This window comes from Sesamum indicum, linkage group LG4 (assembly GCF_026168435.1).
Source record: "Sesamum indicum cultivar Baizhima isolate 11 linkage group LG4, ASM2616843v1, whole genome shotgun sequence".
NCBI classification, from domain to species: Eukaryota; Viridiplantae; Streptophyta; class Magnoliopsida; order Lamiales; family Pedaliaceae; genus Sesamum; species Sesamum indicum.
The window spans coordinates 16,768,733-16,780,467 of NC_142660.1; the positions used below are offsets into that span (position 1 = coordinate 16,768,733).

At 35.5% G+C, this 11,735-nt stretch overlaps 1 protein-coding gene across 3 annotated transcripts; it reads left to right on the top strand.

The window, feature by feature from the left end:
* Nucleotides 1-3,476: 3,476 nt before the first annotated feature.
* AN3 (SSXT family protein) lies at nt 3,477-8,963 on the top strand. 3 transcript variants are annotated; one of them, XM_011078919.3, is made up of 4 exons: nt 3,477-4,126; nt 5,759-5,835; nt 7,934-8,018; nt 8,326-8,963. In XM_011078919.3, exons 1-4 carry the CDS (start codon nt 4,046-4,048, stop codon nt 8,740-8,742), a joined length of 660 nt encoding a protein of 219 aa, XP_011077221.1. In that variant the 5' UTR covers nt 3,477-4,045; the 3' UTR covers nt 8,743-8,963. The 3 variants fall into 3 exon arrangements, with proteins under 3 accessions (XP_011077221.1, XP_020549205.1, XP_011077222.1); XM_020693546.2 differs by lacking the exon at nt 3,477-4,126 and adding an exon at nt 4,150-5,618; XM_011078920.3 differs by lacking the exon at nt 3,477-4,126 and adding an exon at nt 4,150-5,605.
* The last annotated feature ends 2,772 nt before the right edge of the window (nt 8,964-11,735 follow it).

Consider the following 11,735-nt stretch of genomic DNA (forward strand, 5'->3'; position numbering starts at 1 on the left):
TGACATTAGATAACTTAAACAGCGGTTCAAACTAGAAGGTACCATTGTTGAAAGCAAGTTACAGAAACTTGAGTTCAAATTTATGGATGTAGGAGATTGTTGTAATTTTTAATTATATGAAAGATATCCATAGATTAGTTTGAGAAAAAGAAGAGAAAGTTACTTGTTCCACATAGGTAAATAAGGGGAAAAGTGAAGGAGTTGATAAGTATATAAGGAATTTTAAGGGGTGAGTGTAATACACTCATGTTTATTTATCCCACATAGAAAGTTTATTGCAACAATAAACTTCTTATATTAGGTTGAAATCCAAATTTGAATTTGAAATGTTATGGAGACTAGAGTAAACATGGGAGTGCCCCATGAGCGAGTTGCCTGCCCCTACTGTGGCTTCAAGCGATAGGAGTTTGGTGAATGTCTCAGTCTCAGGATATAATTTTTTGTAGCAGAAACATTTGAATTTAACTGGACATAAAGGAAAGTCAAAACAAATTATAATAGTACTTGAAAGTTTTGATCGGCAATTTCGAAATTGCCAGCCGTTACTTGCGATTTTCGATCATTTCAGATGGTTTCCGGCGGTTTCGACGGAAGACATTATGGCCGTCTTAAGTAGCAATGTTAATGACTGGCTGTGGAGTGCCTATAAAAAGGCAGCAACTCCGTCATTCTCACCACCACCACCACCACCGAACATCTCTTCTCTCTCGATTCTCTCATCTCTCTCTTAAGAGTAGTCACTCTCACATCATAGATTGGGAGCTTAAGTTTCAGTAAAGGTTTCTGAGTGTTTTTCGAGGTGTGCGTTAGTATAATATTGTATCGAAAAAACTGTAACCATCTTATCTTGGAAGAAATAACATTGTAGACGAAGCACTTGTAACATGGCGTTTATTTTCTTCAAAGCAAGTAATTCAATTGCGATTCAGTTAAGTGTGATATTATTCAGCTAAAATGTCGTCTCCAATCAACCCCAACCGTCCACTATCATCAACCCTGATGAGCACTTTACTAGTCTTGTTGCTAAATTACAACAACAATTGAGAGATAGGCTTGATGAGATGGAGAAACTAAGGAACAATATATTGAAACATGCCTACTACCAACAATGCATCGAACGGGGGCCAACGAGTTAGATGGCAAGAACTCTATTGAAGTTAAACAACTTCAACAGGAAAATCAATAACTTTGTGATCAAGTAGATGATCTCAAAGACCTCTAAGAAAAAAGTAGATGATCTCAAAGAGCACATAGACCAGCTGGCAGAAATGATACAGACGAACTGGAGGATGACCTTGAAGAGGAGCCCATGGAATATTCAAGTGACAATGGTGAGCTAATTGCTGGCAGTATTATTAACTGAGGATATAACTGGTAATGAGTTTTTGGTATACAACCCAATTCTTGAAATTTACTGTTTTACGTATTTAATTATTTATAATAATTTTTTCATTGATTGTGATATATATACCTATATACATGCTCAATGAATGGGACTAGTTTTCAAGTCTGTTTTATCGAATCATTTCAATAAGAAAACAATGTCGTGATCAAAATTTTCTAACAATTACAAGTTTGAAACTTTGGATTTCATTAAATATATCGATGGTTATCTCATTTTATATAAGTGTATTATAATTTATCTCATTTTCTGTGTCATATTTATAAATTAATTGAAATGATATATTTCTTATATAAATTGTTAAAATATTGATTTAATAATATAAAAATTAACGCTTTTATGTAATATATATGTATATATATATATCATGCATATACTATTTGACAAGTAATAGGACGCACACTTTTATGTGTGCTCATAATTTTTTAAAATTATAAAAATATATGAGAAGTTATTGAGAAAAATAATAAGAAGTAGATTATAGAAGTTGGGAAAGGGAGAAAAAATTTAAAAAGTTGGTGAAATTATTTAAAAAAGAGAAAAAATTGAGAAGAGAATTAGAATATATATATATAGATATGTTGAAGAGGGAAAGAAAAATAAAAATTGATGAAGTAATCTATACTAATATAAAAAAGAAAGACTTTCTATACTCACAGACGGTGGTTAGTAACATCAGAACACTAATTTTTGTATATGACAGTTATACTCTTATGAGATATCTGTACTATATAAAAAAAAATTCATTTTTACTCACAAATGACAGTTATTTACACTGTAACACTAATTCTTCAAATTTACCAAAAATATTTCATCTATATTTTTCAACCACTCATACTCAAATTCTTCTCTTCATCTATATATCTATACTAATATAAAAAAAAAAGATTTTTCTTTTCACTCACAAATGGTGGCTTTTGACACTGCGTCACAAATTTTTTTTTGTGCCGATAATATATATTTATTGAAATGCGATATGTTGATTTATATATTTTATTATTATATATTATATTTTTAAAATCATAAAAAATTATTTAGTATATGCACGCAAGGACGACATGCTATAACAACTAGTATAAAGAAGAAAAACCCTCTGTGCTTACAAATGATGGTTAGTGATACAACCACACTAATTTTTAATACGACAATTATATCCCTAATTTGATAATTTTGAAAATGAACTAAAATTCTCTCTCTGTCTCTCTCTCTCTCTCTCTCTTATAAAAGTGACACCACGTCAGTTTAACACCATTATACTAATTCTTTTATTGTGTCAATAATACCTTAAATTGATTTTATTTTGTTTCTTTCTCTCTCTCTCTCTCTCTTTTTTAAATACGATTTGTTGGTTCACATATTATATTCTTATTAATAATATATTTTAAAATGTAAAAAATTATTATTATATGCATATCGAAATGAAATGCCATGACGACTAACTTAAGAATAAATAACAAATCAAAGAAATGACATTCTTTGAACTAAATATATATATAAGGGTAATAATGTTTAAAAATTTAATTATAAAAAAATGATATATTTATTAGTATATGGAGATAAATGTTACCTGACGGATAACTTAGAAGACAAAGGTATATTTTACCATAATTAAAAGACCTAGTTTAAAAATTGGTGTTGGATCAAATGAGAGGTGAAGAGGGAGGAAATATTTATATGAAAAATAGTTTGTACATTTGTGAAATATAGAGAGTAAAATGAAAATTTTTTATTATATTAAACTTTAATCGAATTAAATTAATTATAAAATAAATATATCATATTTAATATACAATTAATTTTTTTTAAATAATATATTAATATTATATAATTGATTAAGATTCAATTAAAATACAGTTTGAACAAAAAAAAATTCAAAGTAAAACTAGTCGTTCATATGGTTGTACGTTGATTCTTCGCTCTCTCTCTCTCTCTCTCTCACTCTGCGTCGCTATCACATCGATCACGTGACCAACTTTTTAACAGACAGAGCCACGGCAGCAGACCAAACCCCGAAGTAAAACCCTTTTCTTTCTCACTTAATAATGCTTCTGCAGCAGCTGCCCTCTGCCCCCCTCCCTCTGTCCTTTGCAGATTCTTTTCTCTCTCACACATCTCACACACTGACACTCTACCTCTCCAGAGAACAACTGCCCAAAAGGGTTTTTTGCTTTCCTCCTCCTCTCCTCGGTTCCTCCTCTTTTCTTTACTATCTATTCTCTCTCTCTCTCTCTATATATATATATATATATATATTCACACTCGAGCAATACGCTAATATCTACTAGCTGTTACTACTCATAATACAGTTTCACACACTTCTTCACCACCCACAACCACACATAAATAGTACGGTCTTGTTTGCTAATAGTCCACCCTTTTAATCTGTTCAGAGAGAGAAAGGGAAAGAGAGAGAGTCTGTAACTATCCGAAGAGAGGAAAGGATAAACCCAAAACAGGAGGGGCCATTTTTCTTTACATTTGCAGTGCTTTCTTGTTGACGCATATTTATCACAGTCAAAGTTACAGAGGTGAGAAAGAGATAGTAGCAGCTGATATTTAGAAAGAGAGAGGGCGTTCACTTACTCTCTGTGTGCTGAGTATTGTGTGTGTGTGTGGTGTGGGGTGGGTATAAAAGAGAGAGGCATGCAGCAGCACCTGATGCAGATGCAGCCCATGATGGCAGCCTACTATCCCCCCAACGTCACTACTGATCACATTCAACAGGTTCTCTTCCCTTCTCCACTCTTCTCTCCCTCTCTTCCTCCCTCCACACACTTGATTCTTCTTTCTGCTCTTTCTCTTTCAACTTCTGTCCTCTGCCTGAATATATCTGCTCTCTCTTATGCGTTTCTGCCAACTTTCACTATTGTTCAGAAATCTTGAGATACATGGATAATAATATATAGCATATATATACATCTTGTCCTTCTCGTCTCTGATAGTTACCCAATATCCCCAGCCTCAATTCTTTCCAGTGTTTGATTTGTAGGGTTTTCTTGATGCCGGTGTTGCCTTTTTTGGCTCTAAAGATGCTATCTTTCTATGGGGTTTGGTGGGTTTTGGGTTTTAGGTTGGTGGGTGGAAAGTAGACACTGCACAGCCTCCTCTGCTCATTTTTATTTTGCCCTTTTGCTTTGGTATTGATGTTCCTTTTACAATCCATACGAAAAGGCACTTTTTTTTAAAAAAAAAAATTAATCTAAGTTAATTTTTTAATAAACTCATCTCTTTCTTTATATGCCATTGTTTAAGATTCTCTCACGTATATATCTATATCTGTTAAATTTGTAATCTTGGTGAGGTTTGTCTGTGTTCTTTTGACTGCTACTTAGATAATTAATATACTCATTGAGAATAGGCTGATCCATCATGTGTTATATGTATTTGTTGTCATACCTCTTTGAACTGTGGACTTTATTTTGCTCAAAAGGGTTTTATTACTGTTATCGCATGAATGATATTTTTTTCCTTATCCCCATTGATTGTTTTCTGTGAGGACAGTGTTCTTGTTCCTCTCATATTGTTCTCTTGCACTAATGCTTTAGAGCTAGTGTTGATTTTATCTTTTGTTCATTATTCTTTGATTTTGCTTCACACTTCATGGTTCAAACCTTTCAAGAAATCTAATTGAGCACTAGCCGGTGCCTGTTTATTTTCGCTCTGGTTAAGTTCATGGACTTGATTAAACACACTGTTAATTTGTTGTTTCGCTTTGTTTGGATTTATTTCTAAGTTGTTTTTCTTATTTTTGAAAGATTAAGATAGGAATAAATAGAGATAAATGCAAGTTTTTTAGAGCTTTTAGTTGTTTAGTTTTGTATTTTGTATGAGCATAAGATTGAAACATGTCGGAGAAACATACTTAATAGTGTCTTCATAAATATATAGTAAAAGTGATGTCTTTTATAAAGATACAGCAAGCGAATACTGACCGAGTGGCGTGGATCTTTTATTATACTTTCGTGCCACATGATTGTGTTAGTAACAGTATTGGGCGTGACATTGGTGTATAACTCAAAAATGTGATGGGAAATCTTCTTACCACCGTTGCCAAGCATTCGACATGTTTCTGGATATGTAAAACGAATACAAACAAACAAAAGTGTTTTGTTACTTTTGGTTTTTCACTTGCCGGATTGCTTCACCATGCCTCAGCTATGCGTTCAATCGACTCCTTAGTGGCTGATTCCAACTAGTATGCTAGTATGTTTCCCAAGTATGATTTTGATTTTTGTTATTGAACTATGATTCTTATAGCGCCAACCCACCACATTATGTTACTGACTGCTAAATTGACAAGGGTGCTAGCTAATTTATGTTCTTTGCTTCTCTATTTCATATTTGTGCTGTCTGCAGTACTTGGATGAAAACAAGTCACTGATTCTGAAGATTGTGGAGAGCCAAAACTCGGGAAAGCTGAGTGAGTGTGCGGAGTAAGTGGATTACTATTGTCTTTGTTAGTTTTATGAATTTTGCTTCTTACTTGACTCTCTCTTCTCTAATTTATTGCAATATGATTAGTTATTCTAATATACAGTTTCCCTTTGCTCTATTTGAATGTTAGTTTTCACTGAGATATGTAAGCACATATATGTAAAATAGTGAATGAGCAAGTTTGCGATTTCACCTATTACTTCAACTTATGAAATTCAGAGGCAAAAGCAAGAGTCTGTAAGAAAGAGATGGGCTTCTGTGATGAATGCAGTGTCATGATGGAAACAAAGACTTTAGGCGAATTTTCTCAAAGTATCAAGACAAAAGAATATGAAAAATGTATACATAATTTAAGAATTTTTTTTTAATATAAAGATTGGATTGATTTATTAGAAGTTTACAATTTCAATGATTCTAAGCTAACGTCTTAATTGGCATTTCAGGCTATTAACTATTGGATTTAGGTATGGGTATTCACTATTACAATGGGCTCGGCCTCTGCCTCGGCTTGTCTGCCCGTTGACAGGCCTAGATTGTCATCTTACTCATAAGCGCAAAATTGTGTCGTTAGTTTGGCTAATGCTACATGCATTATAGAATAATGCTCGGTTCTAAGAATATATTTTGGTTTGATTTCCTACATAATTGTGTTTAAGAAGCAAACATCCTTTTATTTTTGCCCTTATGCTAAATTTTATTACTTTACTTTTCCGCATAGCAAGTATACGCAGAATCTGGAATTTAGGGGTCACAGCCTTTATGTGCTTTGGTAGTGTCTTTTCTTAAGAGGACTTGTAGTTTGTAATGAAAATTCACCAAATTTCCTCCAAAAAAGTATATGCAGAATCTTGTTTAGAGAGAGGTATTTATGCAAGTTAATCTAATAAATCAAACTGATGCCTTTGCGTTAGATTTGTTACTGCTGCATTGTTTAATTTCCTTGATGGAATTATTCACTTGTTGGTTGTTTGATTTACCCTGTCTGACGTGGACAAATTATTGAGATTCGTACATTTGGTGTTCCTTTTGGTTCGTGTATGACCTTTCTTGGGAGGAGAACTTTGCGCCATATCTATGCCGGTTGGACATAGTCCCTAGCGAAGAACGGTGACCGTCCCAATCAATCTGATTTGGTTTTAGATTTATATCAGGTCTTATAGGGAAACTATATAGAGAATTTCAATAAGTATTCTGGATTTTCTGAACCATTTTGGTTGTTTCGTTTTCCTCATTTGATTTTTAAATTTTTTCAATAAAAGTAACATGTCAAAGTATTCAGTCATTTTTCTTGATCAACCCATAGCAGCTAAATTGTTACGCCTTTATTTGATTTTTGGGAAAATCCATGACTTTGTTGATGATTTTCATTAACCAAGTAATATCCTTTGGCTTTTTGCATTCTTTTGTCTTTGCAATCCTTGACTTTGCCCCTTTTTTCCCTTCTCTTTTTGGCAATTTAAAACTATGTTAATTACTATTAACTAGTCACTTCAAATGGTTAATTCTGTGTTGTTTGTAATTGACAATTATAGTAAGTATAATTACTATTTTCTAATTAGCTGTTAACAATGATTATTGTTTGATCGTTTTAGCACTTTTTATGCAAGAAAAGCTTCAGCAAGCGAAATATGTGAATAGTATACCATTTGCAATTAGTGATTGAGACTTGGCGCCGCCATATTTCACTTTAATTGAGAAATAGTTTTGGGCAAAATATTTATTTTAGGACATCCCAAGTTGTTAATTAGATCAATTAATTTGAGTTAGTCAGTATAAAGTGTTAACAATTTGCTAGAAGTCGTTACCAATGACTTCGTGGGAAATAAAAAATATTAAAGTTGTTGGCATAGTCAAAGACTTTGTGGAAATTCTACAAAGAAAAAATAATTATATCAGAAGTCATTAAAATGTGAACGACTTCAAAAAAGTTTGAAAAGGAAAAATAGTTTAGGTTTCGATATGAAAGTAATAGTAGTGAGAACAATGAGCCATTCTTGTTATATATTTTCAGAAATTAGTCTAAATAATTAACTTGCCTTTTCGATCTTGCATCTTAGTCTAAAGATTTACTGTCGATTGGTTCCTAATTTTTGACAGGAACCAAGCTAGACTACAGCGGAACTTGATGTATCTTGCTGCTATTGCCGATTCACAACCTCAACCACCTACCATGCACTCTCAGGTATTCCTCTTTTGAACAAGAATTCGTGCCGTCGTAACCTATTTTAAGCAAAGTGCACGGTGTTTGGAATCCTCTTTGCAGCAAGATTCGTTGATGAATGAACTTCTGTAGTATTTGTATATCCCTTTTGTGCCTTTGTAAGGAAAAACCCCCAAATGTGCTTGATTTTATCGTGATAATTTATGAAAATCTTGGGCACTTGCGGTCTGCCTTGTGAGCTTGTTTTCTATTTTCTATTAGTTCAGGATGTTATGATACCCTTTTGCTTTGCCTGAATTACTCTGAATCTCTTTGGTGTTGTCCACAGTACGCTGCTGGTGGGATTTTGCAGCCAGGAGCGCATTATCTGCAGCACCAACAAGCTCAGCAGATGACACCTCAATCACTTATGGCGGCACGATCGTCTATGTTATATGGCACACAGCCGTATCCGTCACTTCAACAGCAGCAGGCCTTGCACAGCCAAATCAGTATGAGCTCTGGCGGAAGTGGTGGACTACTGCTCCAAGGTGAGCCTCATAGTGCGGGAGGCAGTGGCAGCCTTGGAGGTGGAGGGTTTCCCGATTTTGTCCGGAGCACTCCTGGGGACGGCCTACAGACTAGCTCAAGGACAATGGCCAGCGGAAGCAAGCAAGATATGGGAAGCAATGTTTCTGCTGAAGGGCGAGGTGGAAGCGATGGAGGCGAAACTCTCTACTTAAAGAGTGCTGAAGATGGGAATTGAGGTAAGCATATCGCCGATCGGTCGGCCTGTTTTTTCTGTTGACATCCGAACTTAGGAATATGTAATGAGAGAATGCTATTTAGCCTAAAACTAGATAAGTTTCTACTTATGGACTTGTAATCTATTTAGTAGAAGAACTGTAATTTGGTATGAATCGAAGAGGTTTCGTCCCTTATCTTACCTGACGGTGCTATGAAATCATGTAAATTTCTAGTTTTAAACTGTTATGTCTTGTTTTCCCATTACTTTCATGGTGGTTGGCATGTGAATGTGTTGGTCAGAATCTTGTTTTAGATAGATAGAATTTATTGATTATAGGCTTACATCCGTTTCTTACAATGTGGTTGGAATTGAGATCATGTGTTGCAGGTATGTCGGTATCTTCGGGCCACCAATTTAAGGCATGTTTCATTCATGGGAAATTTTTGTTTGGATTTGGCACGATTAAACTTGAAATAATTACATGATAAGTGTACACTTATTGTCTAGTTGGTATATAGTTTAAAAAAATAATAAATTTTATAATAAGTATAATATATTTGCTATGTGATTAGTTGGGATCGATCAAACTTGGTCCGTACAAGATTTTTTCTTCATTCACCTTGTTGCCCCTTAGATGCGGCTAAGCTTTACATTTTCACATTACAGTATGTTACATTTTCGTGTGAATCTGGCCAATCAGCATCATACTTAATCTATTGGGCGCAAATCCTTACTAGATATAATTTAGAGCTGGCCTTTTTGAATTACTACGAAGCCCACGAATCGAAGTCTCTGGATCATTGTGATCCAACATGCTACACCCCCAAGGAATATGAGACAAAGCCCAAACTAGGCGGGCAAAAATGACAGCGGAGCAACGTATGGAGGATATCCTCTAATTCAGATCCGCACCATGGACAAGAACCCCCACCCATGGCCCCTCGTCGAGCTAGGTTAAACGATGTAGGAAGAATATTTCTGCACACCCTCCAAATGAACAGGCGATTCTTAAGCGGTACTGAAGCTTTCCAAACAAAATTCTAACTGGGCGACAGCAATTGTGATGAGCTAGACGGTGACGTTGCAGCCCAAGAAACCAAGCCGAGATGAAAGATGTTATAGCACCACGAAGCGAGTATTGGCCATGCTTCTCGGAGTGCCACCGTAGCGAGTCCTGGCCTCCCTCTTTCAATGGAATTGTCAAGATAGGCGGGGGACTGCAAATCCTTTTTCCTCAGTTCAAATTCGGGTGTTGCCTGATCAACAAAAAACTAGAAATCTCTTCTTCTCTTCTGTTATGCCGATATAACTCGCAGAGTTCTTCCCCGGTAGAAGCAGAGGAAAGAGACTGTTGATACTTTGTTTGATTCTAAGCATAGAGAAAAGATTGTGAATCCTCGTTCGCATCTAGGATTCAAGGAAATATTCTAACCTACTGGTAGAGGGGCTATCAAGACTTGACGATTCCCTTCTATTACTAAGGGAGTGTCTAATGACTGGACCTTGAATCGGATTATAGAGCCTAATAGGAAATTCAATTAATATTAATAGTTTTGGAGGGGGGCGAACCGCCCTTGAAATCTCCCGAAGAACCTCCACTTTCGAGCCACCACTCCCATCAATTAGCTCATTCACCGTAGCCTGCAAAGATAAAGAGTTAGGCGTTGTGATAACCCGGAAAGAAATAAGGAATCCACAGGTCCGTCTAACATGTCGGCCCGAGCCTATTTCCCACCGAGTTCCTGCAGCATGCAACTCTGCTGACGCTAAAATGCTCCTCCAAGTGAATGAGCAACTAGCTACAGTCCGTGCCTCATGCAGTTTGCAAGTTGGAAAATACTTCTGCATCCAAATGCGACTAATCAGGCTAGTTGGGTTGATAATCATTTGCCAAAGCTGCTTGGCTAGCATAGCCATATTGGATTCGATATGGGTAGATGATATGGATTCGATATGGGTAAGAGGTGCAACGAAATTTAAAAATTTAATTCATAAGAAAATACGAATAATAATTATGTATCAAATTAACCTTTGCCCAATAGTTTTAATGAAATTATGCGAGATACAAAATAAGAATGACAAACATATAGAACTAAATACATTTCCACGCTCCAATTGTTGTAGATGATATTGGAATACATCAAAAAAGTATTATCGTATCACGAACACATTTGTCTCATATTTGAAAAGCCTCAAATCTTGCTCCTCTAATAGTATTTCACTTCGTGGATGCTCATCCTCTAATAAATCTTCCAATGAAGTTTGAAATTCCATTCATTAATTTATGTTTCACAAAAGTTATTTAAGGACCAATTTAATTGTTCACGTCAATTACTTTTTTTTTTTCTTTTTGAGATTTTGTCTAATAAAATTAGACGTGTATCGATTGGTGTGTCGGGCACTACTCCAACAAGACTCGTGCTTCATGACCTCTAGGAGGCAGCGGTCTTCGCGATGGTGCCTATGAGCCTTGGCGCTAAGGTATTGGAAAGGGGCTCTTCTCACATTCAGAAGCAACCATCAGGAGTTGGGATGCGGTAGATTTTGATCTCGCCTATGAGAGCACAAGGAGTTTTGCGAGTGATTATGATGTCGCACGCCTTGCCGGTTTTCCAATGGCACCATGACTCGACTACTTTGCGGCGAGTCATCTAGGGTACTCATTTTTTTTAGTATTTCATTCTCTTATAATTTTGCTCAAGGATATAAGCGTTGGTTTCATTTCTAGGTGACCAACCTCTCTGAGGACATTGATCAGCACTTGGATCATTATGAAAAGGAATCGAAGCATTTGAACAGTGCTATTAAAGAAACGAAAAAGGGTGTGAGTCATCGTCAAGTGGATGTCAAGCATAATTTCAAGTAGGAGCTTGGTACAGGGTAGACTTTCTTGAAATCAGAGGCTGTAGAAAAATTTACCTAGAGCGACTTTAAAGAAAAGTATGAAGCTTTTGACAAGTTTGATCAGGCGATCATCGGAAGAGCGACTAAAATTTATGATCAAATCATTA